This window comes from Pseudophryne corroboree, chromosome 4 (assembly GCF_028390025.1).
Source record: "Pseudophryne corroboree isolate aPseCor3 chromosome 4, aPseCor3.hap2, whole genome shotgun sequence".
In the NCBI taxonomy this organism is placed as follows: Eukaryota; Metazoa; Chordata; class Amphibia; order Anura; family Myobatrachidae; genus Pseudophryne; species Pseudophryne corroboree.
Window position 1 is genome coordinate 104,863,357 of NC_086447.1, and position 17,285 is coordinate 104,880,641.

The 17,285-nt window shown below is 45.6% G+C and overlaps 1 protein-coding gene across 2 annotated transcripts in view; it reads left to right on the plus strand.

Annotated features, from left to right (window-relative positions):
• The window catches only part of WDR35 (WD repeat domain 35), a 270,202-nt gene that overhangs the window by 193,755 nt on the left and 59,162 nt on the right, over window positions 1-17,285 (plus strand). For both annotated transcript variants that reach the window (XM_063915331.1, XM_063915332.1), the window contains exons 20-22: window positions 4,042-4,245; window positions 12,851-12,997; window positions 13,082-13,214. In XM_063915331.1, coding sequence (XP_063771401.1) covers window positions 4,042-4,245; window positions 12,851-12,997; window positions 13,082-13,214 — 484 coding nt within the window. The remainder of the gene's footprint in view (window positions 1-4,041; window positions 4,246-12,850; window positions 12,998-13,081; window positions 13,215-17,285) is intronic.

Sequence of the window (17,285 nt, forward strand, 5' to 3'; positions counted from 1 at the left end):
CAGGTATTGCGCCAGGTCAAGAGATCCGCAGGCAATAGCTGTGGACGCGCTGGTAACGCCTTGGGTGTACCAGTCGGTGTATGTGTTTCCTCCTCTGCCTCTCATACCAAAAGTATTGAGAATTATACGGCAAAGAGGCGTAAGGACGATACTAGTGGTTCCGGATTGGCCAAGAAGGACTTGGTACCCGGAACTTCAAGAGATGATCACGGAAGATCCGTGGCCTCTACCTCTAAGGAGGGACTTGCTTCAGCAGGGTCCCTGTCTGTTTCAAGACTTACCGCGGCTGCGTTTGACGGCATGGCGGTTGAACGCCGGATCCTAAAGGAAAAAGGCATGCCGGAAGAAGTCATTCCTACTTTGATTAAAGCAAGGAAGGAAGTAACCGTGCAACATTATCACCGAATTTGGCGAAAATATGTTGCGTGGTGCGAAGATCGGAGTGCTCCGACGGAGGAATTTCAACTGGGTCGATTCCTACATTTCCTGCAATCAGGATTGTCTATGGGTCTCAAATTGGGATCTATTAAGGTTCAAATTTCGGCCCTGTCGATTTTCTTTCAAAAAGAATTGGCTTCAGTCCCTGAAGTCCAGACCTTTGTTAAGGGAGTGCTACATATACAGCCTCCTGTGGTGCCTCCAGTGGCACCGTGGGATCTCAATGTGGTGTTGGACTTTCTAAAATCTCATTGGTTTGAACCACTAAAGAAGGTGGATTTGAAATATCTCACATGGAAAGTGACCATGCTTCTAGCCCTGGCTTCGGCCAGGAGAGTGTCAGAACTGGCAGCTTTATCTTACAAAAGCCCATATCTGATTTTCCATTCGGACAGGGCAGAACTGCGGACTCGTCCGCATTTTCTCCCTAAGGTGGTGTCAGCATTTCATCTGAACCAGCCTATTGTAGTGCCTGCGGCTACAAGTGACTTGGAGGACTCCAAGTTACTGGACGTTGTCAGAGCATTAAAAATATATATTGCAAGGACAGCTGGAGTCAGAAAATCTGACTCGTTGTTTATATTGTATGCACCCAACAAGATGGGTGCTCCTGCGTCTAAGCAGACGATTGCTCGTTGGATCTGTAGCACAATCCAACTTGCACATTCTGTGGCAGGCCTGCCACAGCCTAAATCTGTAAAGGCCCACTCCACAAGGAAGGTGGGCTCATCTTGGGCGGCTGCCCGAGGGGTCTCGGCATTACAACTTTGCCGAGCAGCTACGTGGTCAGGGGAGAACACGTTTGTAAAATTTTACAAATTTGATACTCTGGCTAAGGAGGACCTGGAGTTCTCTCATTCGGTGCTGCAGAGTCATCCGCACTCTCCCGCCCGTTTGGGAGCTTTGGTATAATCCCCATGGTCCTTTCAGGAACCCCAGCATCCACTAGGACGATAGAGAAAATAAGATTTTACTTACCGATAAATCTATTTCTCGGAGTCCGTAGTGGATGCTGGGCGCCCATCCCAAGTGCGGATTATCTGCAATAATTGTACATAGTTATTGTTAACTAATTCGGGTTATTGTTGAAGGAAGCCATCTTTCAGAGGCTCCGCTGTTATCATACTGTTAACTGGGTTTAGATCACAAGTTGTACGGTGTGATTGGTGTGGCTGGTATGAGTCTTACCCGGGATTCAAAATCCTCCCTTATTGTGTACGCTCGTCCGGGCACAGTACCTAACTGGAGTCTGGAGGAGGGTCATAGGGGGAGGAGCCAGTGCACACCACCTGATCTGGAAAAGCTTTACTTTTTGTGCCCTGTCTCCTGCGGAGCCGCTATTCCCCATGGTCCTTTCAGGAACCCCAGCATCCACTACGGACTCCGAGAAATAGATTTATCGGTAAGTAAAATCTTATTTTCAGTGTATGTGTTCGCACAGTCTAGCTGTGCCGCACTGTGTTCTATTGAAATTCCGTGTGGCCGGATCCTGATCTGCAGCATCCCGAAGAACAGGATCCGTGTGCACACCAAACCCCCTTGCCAGCCATGCGGGTCCCGTTCTCGTGGGACCTGCTTGCCCGCTATGTGTGGCCCTAGACTAAGGGTTCTTACCAAAGGTGTGCTGGGCAGCCAGATAGGGCCAATGGTATAAAACCAAAGCAATACATGGTGCACATCCAGTGCTTTATACATGATTCGTGATTAAAGATCCCCCCAGTTGTGTCCTGGAAATCTAAAAACCCAGTAAGGACCCACTGGCACAAAAATACATCAGGGCTTGTTAATTATCTATAACAATATTTTAGAAATAAATATAGTGTTTATTATTGGATAGATATAACCACTATATTATTTATGACATTCCCTTGTAAGAAATGTTTGCAGACAATGGCCCTCATTCCGAGTTGTTCGCTCGCAAGCTGCTTTTAGCAGCATTGCAAACGCTAAGCCGCCGCCTACTGGGAGTGAATCTTAGCTTAGCAAAATTGCGAACGAAAGATTCGCAATATTGCGAAAAGACTTCTCTGTGCAGTTTCTGAGTAGCTCGAGACTTACTCTTCTAGTGCGATCAGTTCAGTGCTTGTCGTTCCTGGTTTGACGTCACAAACACACCCAGCGTTCGCCCAGACACTGCTCCGTTTCTCCAGCCACTCCCGCGTTTTTCCCCGAAACGGTAGCGTTTTTTCAAACACTCCCATAAAACGGCCTGTATCCGCCCAGAAACACCCACTTCCTGTCAATCACATTACGATCACCAGAACGAAAAAAAAACCTTGTAATGCCGTGAGTAAAATTCCTAACTGCATAGCAAATTTACTTGGCGCAGTCGCAGTGCGAACATTGCGCATGCGCAATTAGCGGAAAATCGCTGCGATGCGAAGAAAATTACTGAGCGAACAACTCGGAATGACCATTAATATGCCTCTATCCTGCTCCACTATTGGCAGTGCGGATCTCAGTGTCAGAGTGATTGGCTTTCAGTCCTCTAGGTAACAAACATGTTCTGTGTAGACTGGTGATTGGTGGATTCTTATTTCCTACCCCACTATGGCCAATCTCTGGCAAGACTTAACCATTCTCCCCTCCCGTGTTCCTGGTGCAGTGTACATTCTGAATTGCATTGAGTTCACCTATGAGGTAAGAAAGTCTGTTCCTATGTTCCTGCGTGAGACTTTATTATTTGCTGGAAAGCTTATTGCATGTTTATTTATTTATTATTTATTTATTTATTAACAGTTTCTTATATAGCGCAGCATATTCCGTTGCGCTTTACAATTAGAACAACGGTAATAGAACAAAACTGGGTAAAAACAGACAGACAGAGGTAGGAAGGCCCTGCTCGCAAGCTTACAATCTATAGGGAAATAGGCATAGATACACAAGGATTGATGCTAACTATTGCATAATGGTCCACCAGATTGCTAGGTTCTTAATGGGTTGTATGATGATACCCCACAAAGTTATCCAAGTGTCAGGAGGGTGTGAGACTAAAGAAAGACAAGATATGTGATGTTATGAATACTCTACAGAGGATGTAATTAGATAGGTTAGCATGTTATCCATATGTTATTGTCTAAGGAGAATGACAGATAAAACATGATCATTGTTCCATGGGAAAGAATAAGATGATTCATACAGGTTGAGTATCCCTTATCCAAAATGCTTGGGACCAGAGGTATTTTGGATAACGGATTTTTCCGTATTTTGGAATAATTAGATACCATAATGAGATTTCATGGTGATGGGGCCTAAATCTAAGCACAGAATGCATTTAGGTTTCATATACACCTTATATACACAGCCTGAAGGTAATTTTTGCCAATATTTTTTATAACTTTGTGCATTAAACAAAGTGTGTGTACATACACACAATTCATTTATGTTTCATATACACCTTGTATACACAGCCTGAAGGTCATTTAATACAATATTATTAATAACTTTGTGTATTAAACAAAGTTTGTGTACACTGAGCCATCAAAAAACAAAGATTTCACTATCTCACTCTCACTCAAAAAACTCCGTATTTCGGAATATTCCGTATTTCGGAATATATGGATATGGGATACTCAACCTGTATTATATAATTTCCCTCTGCAGGCGATTACTAGCTGAAGCTGCCCTCCAGAAACTGGACCTGCCAACCGCGGAGCAGGCATTTGTGCGCTGCAGGGACTATCAGGGCATAGGGTTTGTAAAGCGGCTGGGCAACCTGCAGAGCGAGCCCATGAAACAAGCGGAGGTGTGCGCCTATTTTGGCAAGTTTGAGGAAGCAGAGAGGATGTACCTGGACATGGACAGGAGGTAAGATACTCTTTGGTACTGATGGCTGGCTTTCCTCCTCATCTCTTCCCATGCGCATATTTGCAGATTATTGATGTATTTTTATGATTGGGGACTGAAAATGTCTTTAAAGAGAATATTTTGGGAATTTTCAAAGTTTGATATATTTTTTTGGTTTTCCTTTGGTGCTAAACAGCCTTGTAGTCATTACTGAAGCTTCAACCAATCATACTTGCCATGTCTAATAAAGACTTGGGGATGGCTCCGCCCTGTTTGCTGTGACTTCACTAAGCTGAAATATTTTCTGCGGGAGGAGTACAAAATTTCAACCGTCGAAATGTTGACTTTCATCATGTCAACCTGAGAATGTCAATATCCATAATGTAGACAGTGATGAAATGATGACATGTTAGAATGTCTACATATTATCCCTGGTAGTCCAGTGGTGACTTGCCTTTTCCTGGCGGCTTCCAGTCAGACTTCCCTTATCCCTATCCAGAATCCCTGAATTTACCTCTAACCCTCCCTCTAGGGCTTAACCTTATACACAGCCCCCACCCTCCCCCCCCTGCAGCTTAACCCTATCCCCCTAACCACAGCCTATTCAATGCAGATGGTGTAATGCAACGGTCAGGGAACAGGGGTAAATTACCCCAAATGGGGTAAAAATGACATTCCTGGGGGTAATGGATGGTTGCGCTGCCGAGACACAGCCCCGTCCAGCACCGGCCGTCTCGCGATGTGACGTGCTGACGTCACACCGCGCTTCCTCCTGCCCTAACTGTGCTGTGCTCCTGGCCGCCCTGTGCTGTGCTCCTGGCCACGGTTTGACGTGCTGATGTCACACCGTGCTTCCTCACGCTCGCCCCTCTTGCGCTGTCTTGTCCTCCCGCCCACGGCCCGCCTACCCACACACAGAACTTGAAGTGTTCTGTGGCTGACCGCTGACGGAGTTTCAAAGGATCAGACAGTGACCCACATAACAGCGGGAAATTCCCACTGACATTACTGAGGTGAGGATGTGACCATCTGTCTCCTAAAAGTTGTGTCCCTCCCCCCCTTCCTCATCCATCTTTCTTACATTCATTTTGGTGTTTTGGGGAGAAAGTGTTAATTAATACATTCATTGCCAAAAAATAACTGGCAAAATGAATAATAAAAAAAATAATTATAAAAAAATAAATACATTTTATATATATATATATATATATATATATATATATAATACACACACACACACACACACACACACACACACACACACACACACACACACACACAATCTCAGAAATGCCATATAAACAGTGACGACCAGTATATGTGCACAGTAATATATGATTTCCTTCCTTTCAAATCAAGGGGATAACATCGGCGTATCTAAATATATTTTGGGGTAAATGGTAAAAAAGTTACAAAGAAAAAACAAAAATTCCCTAGCGCTTATATAATCAACTATCCTGCTCGTTTTTCAACACATATACAAAAGTCTATATTAATAATTATTTTAGCAGCTCCCAACTGGTACTACTGGAATACCAAATAATAAATGTATAAAGAGATAAAAAAGATATATATCAGGAAGCGCTATAATCATATTTCAAATTAAAACAATATAATATATTGTAAATGTTTGACACATATATATCCTACAATATTAATAAAATTAAATCTGTAACATAAACGTCTCCAGTTTTAATACAATCGCACCAAGATCCCTTGTATGCAATAGTTCCTTATATTCACGGATATGAGGTGCTTAGATGATAAGTTCAAGTCTCAAATAGACAGAGAGTGACCCATTTGTAGCTCACCTACTAGGTTCTTGATTGATTTATGTTAGGCAAGCAACAGCGTGAGGATTCTAGTGGCAGGCAAACCAACATGCAGTTATTCCTCCGTTGTTTGTTAATTACCGCTGTAGGAACGGACAGAGGGAGGGTGTCGGGGCGATGATGTGTGCGGCGCTACGCTCCACCTGTGTCCGAACAATGCTGACAGTGTCCAATTGGTTGAAGCGGTGTAGGTATAAACGGGTCTCTCTTACCAGACTCGTATACAATTGCCATAGAGTGTTTGCAGTAGACTCAAATGACAGCAGCGGTTGTATGCTGTTAGTAGTCGGCTGTATTTGGAATGAGAGCGTGGAGAAGGATTCTATGGATGGGTTTGAAGACTTCTTACGCGTTTCTCCGCACTTATCTCCCGGCGGTTTCGTCAGAGGATATAACACATGCCATACCGGGCTGTTTATTTAAACCCAAAAGGACCAATCACAGCTCCATCAATTAGTCTAAACACCTGTGGTGTCAGCTACAATTGGAATGAATGCATATAAAGCTCATATGTCAATCCTTATCAATATAAAATTATTTTTAAATTTTTATATATAGAAAACGAGCAGGATAGTGACCAATACATTTTGTAACTTTTATAACCAAAATGGTTCACAGTAAACATACAAAATATAATTTATTTAAAAGCATCTATATGTAGTTCCAAAGGAAAAATATATATAACTATATATTTTAATAGACGCACTTGGATAGTATATTCCCAACTCAACAACCGTCTTTCTAGTTCTCTTTATATGTATTGTTTTTAATTTGAAATATGAAATTAATAATATTTATTTATAGCGCTTCCTGATGTATATCTTTTTTTTCTCATACGTCCTAGAGGATGCTGGGGTAACCATAAGAACCATGGGTTATAGACGGGATCCGCAGGAGACATGGGCACTTTAAGACTTTGAATGGGTGTGAACTGGCTCCTCCCCCTATGCTCCTCCTCCAGACTCCAGTTTTACAATTGTGCCCAGGCAGACTGGATACACACTGAGGAGCTCTACAGAGTTTCTCGGGAAAATACTTTTGTTAGGTTTCTTTATTTTCAGGGAGACTGCTGGCAACAGTGAAACATGCCATTACGGGGGCGGAGCTTAGCCCTCACAGCTCACAACAGCGCCATTTTCTCTACAACAGGCTGCAGAGACGCTGGTCCTTCCTCACACCGCTGCATGAGTATCAGGGTGAAAAACGGGGGGGGGGGGGGGGGGGCACAGTAAATTTGGTGCAATATATGTGTTATAAAAGCGCTGCAGGTCTGAGGCATTGTGTAGAGTTGTCAGAACCGTTGGTGAAGCGCTGGGTTGTGAGCTGGCAAACTCTCTCTGTGGGTCTGTCCCCTATATGCCCAGTGTGTTTGTGAGTGGTGAATACACGTGTGTCGGCATGTCTGAGGCAGAGTGCTCTTCCCAGGAGGAGACTGTATTAGGGACACAAACGGCTGTGGGAGTGACCCTGTTGGCACTGCCGACTCCTGATTGGGTAAATGTGTTGAATGCTTTGAATGCAAATGTGGCTCTTATTAATAAGAGATTGGATAAATCTGAGTCTCAGAACCAGGCATGGAAGAAATCTGTGGAGGATGTGTTTTTACAAGTCCAGACCCCCTCGGGGTCACAAAAGCGATCGTTTGCTCAGTTGGCAGACACAGATACCGACACGGACTCTGTCTCCAGTGTCGACTACAGTGATACCAGATTAGATCCAAAATTGGCAAAGAACATTCGGTACATGATTGTGGCGATAAAAGACGTATTACATATCTCGGAAGACCCTCTTGTTCCTGATAAAAGGGTCTGTATGTATAAGGGAAAGAAACCTGAGGTAACGTTTCCTCCCTCTCATGAACTGAACACTCTATTTGAAAAGGTTTGGGAAAATCCTGAGAAAAAGTTTCAGATTCCCAAAAGGATTCAAGTTTCCCTCGGGGGATAGGGAAAAGTGGGAGTCATCCCCAATTGTGGACAAGGCTCTAGCACGGCTGTCCAAAGAGGTGGCTCTTCCGTCCCCTGACACGGCAGCCCTTAAGGATCCTGCGGATCGTAGGCAGGAAACTACATTGACATCCATTTATGTCACCACAGGAACGCTGCTCAGGCCAGCCATTGCATCTGCCTGGGTGAGTAGTGCTATCGAAAAATGGACTGATAGCTTGTCTTCTGAGGTAGATACCCTGGATAGGGATAGCGTTCTCTTGACACTAGGTCATATCAGAGACGCTGCAGCCTACCTAAAGGAAGCTGTGAGGGATATCGGCCTTTTAGGTTCGAAAGCCAATGCCATGGCAGTCTCAGCTAGGAGAGCATTGTGGATTCATCAATGGAATGCTGATGCTGATTCTAAAAGAAATATGGAGTCTCTACCATATAAAGGTGGTGTCTTGTTTGGTGACGGTCTCGCTGATTTGGTATCTACGGCTACCGCGGTTAAGTCATCCTTTTTACCTTATGTGCCTGCACAACAAAAGAAAACACACCACTATCAGATACAGTCCTTTCGACCGAAGGGGAAAAGGTAAAAGATCACCAGCAGTGGCAGGTTCCCAGGAGCAGAAGTCCTCCCCGGCTTCTGCCAAATCCACCGCATGACGCTGGGACTCCTCTGCGGGAGTCCGCAACCAGTGGGGGCACGTCTCAAACTCTTCAGTCAGTTCTGGGTTCGTTCGGCCCTGGACCCATGGGTTTTGGAAATAGTGTCCCAGGGGTACAAACTAGAGTTTCAAGACGTTCCCCCTCGCCGATTTTTCAAATCGGCCTTACCAGCTTCTCTTCCGGACAGGGAGGTGGTACACGACGCAATACAAAAATTGTGTCAGAATCAGGTCATTATCAAGGTTCCCCCGTCACAACAGGGAGAAGGATTTTATTCGAGCCTATTCGTGGTCCCGAAGCCGGACGGCTCGGTCAGACCAATCTTGAATCTAAGATCCCTCAATTTCTACCTAAGAAAATTCAAATTCAAGATGGAATCTCTCCGGGCAGCGATCTCCAGTCTGGAGGAAGGGGATTTTATGGTGTCGGTGGATATAAAGGATGCCTACTTGCATGTTCCCATCTATCCTCCGCATCAGGCTTACCTGAGGTTTGCAGTTCAGGATTGTCATTAACAATTTCAAATGTTGCCGTTTGGTCTGTCCATGGCTCCGAGGGTTTTCACCAAAGTAGTGGCGGAAATGATGGTTCTCCTGCGCAAGCGAGGAATAACAATTATCCCGTACTTAGACGATCTCCTGATAAAGGCGAGATCCAGGGACCGATTGCTGCAGAACATGGCGATCTCCCTGACAGTTCTGCAACAACATGGTTGGCTCCTAAACTTGCCGAAATCACAGTTGGTGCCGACGACGCGGCTGTCTTTTCTGGGAATGATTCTGGTCACAGAATTACAGAGAGTTTTTCTTCCAGTGGAAAAGGCTCTGGAAATTCAGAACCTGGTCAAACAAATTCTGAAACCGGCAAGAGTGTCAATCCATCAATGCACTCGGTTGCTGGGGAAAATGGTGGCGGCTTACGAGGCCATTCAGTTTGGCAGATTCCATGCCAGGGTGTTTCAGTGGGATCGGTTGGACAAGTGGTCCGGATCCCACCTTCACAAGCACCGAAGGATAATCCTGTCTTCCAAGACCAGAATCTCGCTCCTGTGGTGGCTGAACAGCTCTCACCTCCTAGAGGGGCGCGGGTTCGGGATCCAGGACTGGATCATAGTAACCACGGATGCGAGTCTCCGAGGCTGGGGTGCAGTCACACAGGGGGAAAACTTCCAGGGAAGATGGTCAAGCTTAGAAACTTGTCTACACATAAACGTTCTGGAGTTAAGGGCCATTTACAATGGCCTTCTTCAAGCGGAACATCTTCTGCGCAATCTGCCCGTCCTGATTCAATCGGACAATGTAACAGCAGTAGCGTACATAAACCGCCAGGGCGGAACAAAAAGCAGAGCAGCAATGGCAGAGGCCACGAAAGTTCTCCGTTGGGCGGAGAAACATACAAGCGATCTGTCAGCAATCTTCACTCCAGGAGTGGACAACTGGGAAGCAGACTTCATCAGCAGACACGATCTCCATCCAGGGGAGTGGGGACTTCATCAAGAGTTCTTCACAGAAGTGACAAGTCTTTGGGGAGTTCCTCAAATAGACATGATGGCGTCTCGTCTCAACAAGAAACTTCAGAGATATTGTTCCAGGTCGCGGGACCCTCAAGCAATAGCAATGGACGCCCTAGTAACACCATGGGTGTTTCAGTCGGTGTATGTATTCACTCCGCTTTCTCTCATTCCGAAAGTACTAAAGATCAAAAGAAGAACAAAGGTTCAGGCGATCCTCATTGTTCCAGACTGGCCAAGGAGGGCTTGGTATCCAGATCTTCAGGAATTACTCATAGGAGATCCCTGGCCTCTTCCTCTACGAGAGGATCTGTTAGAGCAGGGGCCGTGCATGTATCAAGACTTACCGCGGCTACGTTTGACGGTGTGGCGGTTGAGCGCCGGATCCTGGCCCGAAAGGGTATTTCCCGGATCCTAGCCCGAAAGGGTATTCCCTGTGAAGTCATTCCCACACTTCTTCAGGCTAGAAAAGGGATAACGTCTAAACATTACCACCATATTTAGAGAAAATATGTGTCTTGGTGTGAATCCAGGAAAGCTCCTATGGAAGAATTTCAGTTAGGACGTTTTCTCCATTTTCTACAGGCAGGTGTGGATGCGGCCTTAAAGTTGGGCTCAATTAAAGTACAGATTTCAGCCTTATTGGTTTTCTTTCAAAAACAATTGGCCTCCCTTCCAGAAGTTCAGACTTTCGTGAAAGGCGTGTTGCACATCCAACCTCCATTTGTGCCTCCAGTGGCACCGTGGGATCTTAACGTGGTGTTGCAGTTCCTTCAATCACATTGGTTTGAACCTTTACAGAAGTTAGAGTTGAAATTTGTCACTTGGAAAGTGGTCATGCTGTTGGCCTTGGCATCCGCAAGGCAGGTATCGGAGTAAGCGGCCTTGTCTCACAAGAGCCCTTATTTGATCTTCCATGAAGATAGAGCAGAGTTGAGGACTCGTCAACAATTTCTGCCGAAGGTGGTGTCGTCTTTCCACATGAACCAACCTATTGTGGTCCCAGTGGTTACTGACGTCTTAGTGGAGTCGAAGTCTCTCGATGTGGTCAGAGCTTTAAAAATGTATGTCGCCAGAACGGCTCAGATTAGGAAAACGTAGGCTCTGTTTGTCCTGTATGATCCCAACAAGATTGGGGCTCCTGCTTCCAAACAGACCATTGCACGCTGGATTTGTGCTACGATTCAGCGGGCTCATTCTACGGCTGGATTGCCGTTACCGAAATCGGTAAAGGCCCATTCTACCAGGAAGGTGGGCGCGTCCTGGGCGGCTGCCCGGGGGGTCTCGGCGTTACAACTTTGCCGAGCAGCTACTTGCTCGGGTTCAAGCACTTTTGCTAAGTTTTACAAGTTTGATACCCTGGCCGAGGAGGACCTCATGTTTGGTCAATCGGTGCTGCAGAGTCATCCGCACTCTCCCGCCCGTTCTAGAGCTTTGGTATAACCCCATGGTTCTTATGGTTACCCCAGCATCCTTTAGGACGTATGAGAAAATAGGATTTTAATACCTACTGGTAAATCCTTTTCTCTTAGTTTGTAGAGGATGCTGGGCGCCCGTCCCAGTGCGTACTGTATCTGCAATTATTAGTTATGGTTACACACAGGTTGTGTTATGGTTATAGTCAGCCTGTTGCTGACATTGTTCATGCCGTTGGCTTGAGTTCTGTTTAATGCCATGTTGCGTGGCGTGTTTGCGGTGTGAGCTGGTAGGTATCTCACCTTAGTTTAACAATAATTCCTTTCTTCAAAATGTCCGTCTCCCTGGGCACAGTTCCTATAACTGGAGTCTGGAGGAGGGGCATAGGGGGAGGAGCCAGTTCACACCCATTCAAAGTCTTAAAGTGCCCTTGTCTCCTGCGGATCCCGTCTGTACCCCATGGTTCTTATGGTTACCCCAGCATCCTCTACGGACTAAGAGAAGGATTTACAGGTAGGTATTAAAATCCTATTATCTCTTTATACTGGTAAAAAAGTTCCCTGACGCCTGGTGTAATGGTTAGAATTACTGCCTCACAGCACTAAGGTCATAGGTTCAATTCCCACCACGGAATCCTCTGCGTTTTTTTGTACATGTAATGGTTCTCTCCTCCTCTTCCATGTTCATTTCATGCTTTGCACTTTCACTAATACTGCCTGACTTATTAGTAGTACATATTAATCCATTAGACATGGCCATAACAAATCTTCACACTATTTTAATGCACATTTCAGTGGTTAATTAGTGGCTTTAAAAACTATTTAGAACCAATTGGTGTCAGGAAGTCCTTAATTTAATACATTTATTGTTAGATTCTTTTGATCAATAAATAAATGATAATGTACATCTGTTATTTGATTTATTGTGTTCTCTGGGTGAGATGTATGAAGTAGTGAAAAAGTGGAGAAGTAAGCAAGTGGCAATGTTGCACATGGCAACCAATCAGCTGCTATTTATCATTTTATGGAATGCGCTTGATAAATGTTACTTTAAAGCTGATTGGTTGCCATGGGCAGTTCCTCCACTGGCTCACGTCTCCACTCTTTTCACTGCTTCATGCATCTCCCTCACTGTTATCTGTTTTTATGCCTTAAAGAAAGATCCGAACACATTTAGGGTCACATTTATGCAGAAATTCTGAAAATTCTAGAGCTTCACACATGATACGACTTAGAGTGCAATAACGTCTGTAATGACATTCCCAGAGACCTGGCTATCAGCCTGCGGATAAAACTGGGAGACTGGTTCCGAGTGTTGCAGCTGCTGAGGACTGGTTCCGGTGACTCGGATGATGCCCTGTATGAGCAGGCATATAATGCCATCGGTGACTATTTTGCAGACCGACAGAAATGGTAGGAGCCAAAGCATAATTGCTGCATAATTTCAATCATCAGCTGCCTCCTCTGATTATCGTTGTGTTATACCTGTGTATGTAGGGTAAACGCTGTGCAGTACTATGTACAGGGCAGGAATCAGCAGCGCCTGTCAGAGTGCTACTATATGCTGGAAGATTATGATGGCTTTGAGACTTTGGCCAATTCCTTACCTGAGAACCACAAACTGCTACCAGTAAGTTGACATTATGAAGGTGAATGAGTGATAGCGTAATATGAGTGATAGTTACACTTGACATGCCTCTGGGAACATGTGGTTACAGTAATTTAATGTGTTTCCCCTATCGCTGATGCTGGAGATGTGACGTCCTGTCACTGGGTACCAGCATCCTCTCTACCTCCTCAATAATATAATGTGCTCCCCCTATCTCTGATGCTGGAGATGTGACTTTATGTAACCAGGTACCAGCGTCCTCTCTGCCTCCTCAGTAATATAATGTGTTCCCCCTATCTCTGATGCTGCAGATGTGACTTCCTGTCACTGGGTACCAGCATCCTCACTGCCTCCTCAATAATATAATGTGTTCCCCCCTATCGCTGATGCTGCAGATGTGACTTCCTGTTGCCGGGTACCAGCGTCCTCTCTGCCTCCTCAGTAATATAATGTGTTCCCCCTATCTCTGATGCTGGAGATGTGACTTCCTGTCACTGGGTACCAGCATCCTCTCTGCCTCCGCAGTAATATAATGTGTTCCTCCTATCGCAGATGCTGGTGATGGGACTTCCTGTTGCCGGGTACCAGTGTAATACCCTGCTATATGAGGTATTACGTGTGGCACGCTACAGAATATCTACATTTGATTATACAGGCAGATAATGTCCCAGCAGCCTTGGCAGCAGCTCTGGAGGTCAGGGGCAGGTGACATGACCAGTGGCAGTTGGAGGGAGGACAGTTGGTCAGGACACGGTCTGAGGTAGCTGTGAGAGAGGAGGGCATCTCTGGCAGTGGAAAATTCCTGTCAGAAAATGGAGGTGCCACTGACAGGCAGTGGCTGTGTGTGAGAGCCACTCAGTAAAAGTCTATAAACTTCTACTTCTAATTTGCGACTGCTGCAGCGCTGGAAGCAGAGTGGGTGTCTACAGTGAGTACAGTAGAAAGCCTGCTCCCTGTGTCACCTAGCAATCCCTATTTCTCCAGCAGAGTTTTACCCTTCAGTTTGCACTTACATAGAACAGCGTAACAGCAAAGCAGGGATTAGCAGGATATCCAGCTGAGGGTGAGAACTGTCATAATACATTGTACCCTGAATATGCCTTCTAAATAGAGACTAGTGACTTCTTACCTACTGTACAGTGAGAACTAGTGAGAGCAAGGAGAGACTGCTTATACTGTACTTTAAGCCAGATAAGGAAATACAAGGACTTTGCCAGGGATAATTACAAGGGAAACCTACTAGCACATCGGTAGTTTCCTATTACACATACTACAGCAATGGATAGTTGGAGAAATTGTCCTAAAATGAAAGAAACAACATGATAGCTTTTTACCTCTGATATTAAACCAGGCATTTATCTAAATGGAGCTATGTAATACATTTACTGCTAACCTATCCAAAAATGTAAATATATATCACAAGGATTCCTTGCTTGTAACAAGAGCTAAAGTGCAGCTGCATTCCTCAGAAAAATGAAACAAAAGTATAGTTGCGATATAGTTTGGAGCTCCTATTCCCAGATATCTGTTGCAATATTTTGTTGTGATATTTAAAGCGCTATTCAAAATATATTTAGGTATGGGTAAAAGAGGAATTACCAAATGTCCAGAGTTCCTGTTAAATAAAGACATTTTAATTTATATTGTTTCAATTAACGTGTTTGGGGAGAACCTCTTGCCTCTCTGCCGGAAAGAAGACTAGATTGTCACATTAGCATCCTCTCTGCCTCCTCAATAATATAATGTGCTTCCCCTATCGCTGATGCTGGTGATGGGACTTCCTGTTGCCGGGTACCAGCATCCTCTCTGCCTCCTCAATAATATAATGTGTTCCCCCTATCTCTGATGCTGGAGATGTGACTTCCTGTTACCGGGTACCAGCATCCTCACTGCCTCCTCAGTAATATAATGTGTTCCCCCTATCTCTGATGCTGGAGATGTGACTTCCTGTTACCGGGTACCAGCATCCTCACTGCCTCCTCAGTAATATAATGTGTTCCCCCTATCGCTGATGCTGGAGATGTGACTTCCTGTTACCGGGTACCAGCATCCTCACTGCCTCCTCAGTAATATAATGTGTTCCCCCTATCTCTGATGCTGGAGATGTGACTTCCTGTTACCGGGTACCAGCATCCTCACTGCCTCCTCAGTAATATAATGTGTTCCCCCTATCGGTGATGCTGCAGATGTGACTTCCTGTTACCGGGTACCAGCATCCTCTCTGCCTCCTCAGTAATATAATGTGTTCCCCCTATCGCTGATGCTGGAGATGTGACTTCCTGTTACCGGGTACCAGCATCCTCACTGCCTCCTCAGTAATATAATGTGTTCCCCCTATCTCTGATGCTGGAGATGTGACTTCCTGTTACCGGGTACCAGCATCCTCACTGCCTCCTCAGTAATATAATGTGTTCCCCCTATCGCTGATGCTGGAGATGTGACTTCCTGTTACCGGGTACCAGCATCCTCTCTGCCTCCTCAATAATATAATGTGTTCCCCCTATCTCTGATGCTGGAGATGTGACTTCCTGTTACCGGGTACCAGCATCCTCTCTGCCTCCTCAGTAATATAATGTGTTCCCCCTATCGGTGATGCTGCAGATGTGACTTCCTGTTACCGGGTACCAGCATCCTCACTGCCTCCTCAGTAATATAATGTGTTCCCCCTATCTCTGATGCTGGAGATGTGACTTCCTGTTACCGGGTACCAGCATCCTCACTGCCTCCTCAGTAATATAATGTGTTCCCCCTATCGCTGATGCTGGAGATGTGACTTCCTGTTACCGGGTACCAGCATCCTCTCTGCCTCCTCAATAATATAATGTGTTCCCCCTATCTCTGATGCTGGAGATGTGACTTCCTGTTACCGGGTACCAGCATCCTCACTGCCTCCTCAGTAATATAATGTGTTCCCCCTATCGCTGATGCTGGAGATGTGACTTCCTGTTACCGGGTACCAGCATCCTCACTGCCTCCTCAGTAATATAATGTGTTCCCCCTAACGCTGATGCTGGAGATGTGACTTCCTGTTACCGGGTACCAGCATCCTCACTGCCTCCTCAGTAATATAATGTGTTCCCCCTATCTCTGATGCTGGAGATGTGACTTCCTGTTACCGGGTACCAGCATCCTCACTGCCTCCTCAGTAATATAATGTGTTCCCCCTATCGCTGATGCTGGAGATGTGACTTCCTGTTACCGGGTACCAGCATCCTCTCTGCCTCCTCAATAATATAATGTGTTCCCCCTATCTCTGATGCTGGAGATGTGACTTCCTGTTACCGGGTACCAGCATCCTCTCTGCCTCCTCAGTAATATAATGTGTTCCCCCTATCGGTGATGCTGCAGATGTGACTTCCTGTTACCGGGTACCAGCATCCTCACTGCCTCCTCAGTAATATAATGTGTTCCCCCTATCTCTGATGCTGGAGATGTGACTTCCTGTTACCGGGTACCAGCATCCTCACTGCCTCCTCAGTAATATAATGTGTTCCCCCTATCGCTGATGCTGGAGATGTGACTTCCTGTTACCGGGTACCAGCATCCTCTCTGCCTCCTCAATAATATAATGTGTTCCCCCTATCTCTGATGCTGGAGATGTGACTTCCTGTTACCGGGTACCAGCATCCTCTCTGCCTCCTCAGTAATATAATGTGTTCCCCCTATCGGTGATGCTGCAGATGTGACTTCCTGTTACTGGGTACCAGCATCCTCTCTGCCTCCTCAATAATATAATGTGTTCCCCCTATCTCTGATGCTGGAGATGTGACTTCCTGTTACCGGGTACCAGCATCCTCTCTGCCTCCTCAGTAATATAATGTGTTCCCCCTATCTCTGATGCTGGAGATGTGACTTCCTGTCACTGGGTACCAGCATCCTCTCTGCCTCCTCAGTAATATAATGTGTTCCCCCTATCTCTGATGCTGCAGATGTGACTTCCTGTCACTGGGTACCAGCATCCTCTCTGCCTCCTCAGTAATATAATGTGTTCCCCCCTATCTCTGATGCTGGAGATGTGACTTCCTGTTACCGGGTACCAGCATCCTCTCTGCCTCCTCAGTAATATAATGTGTTCCCCCTATCTCTGATGCT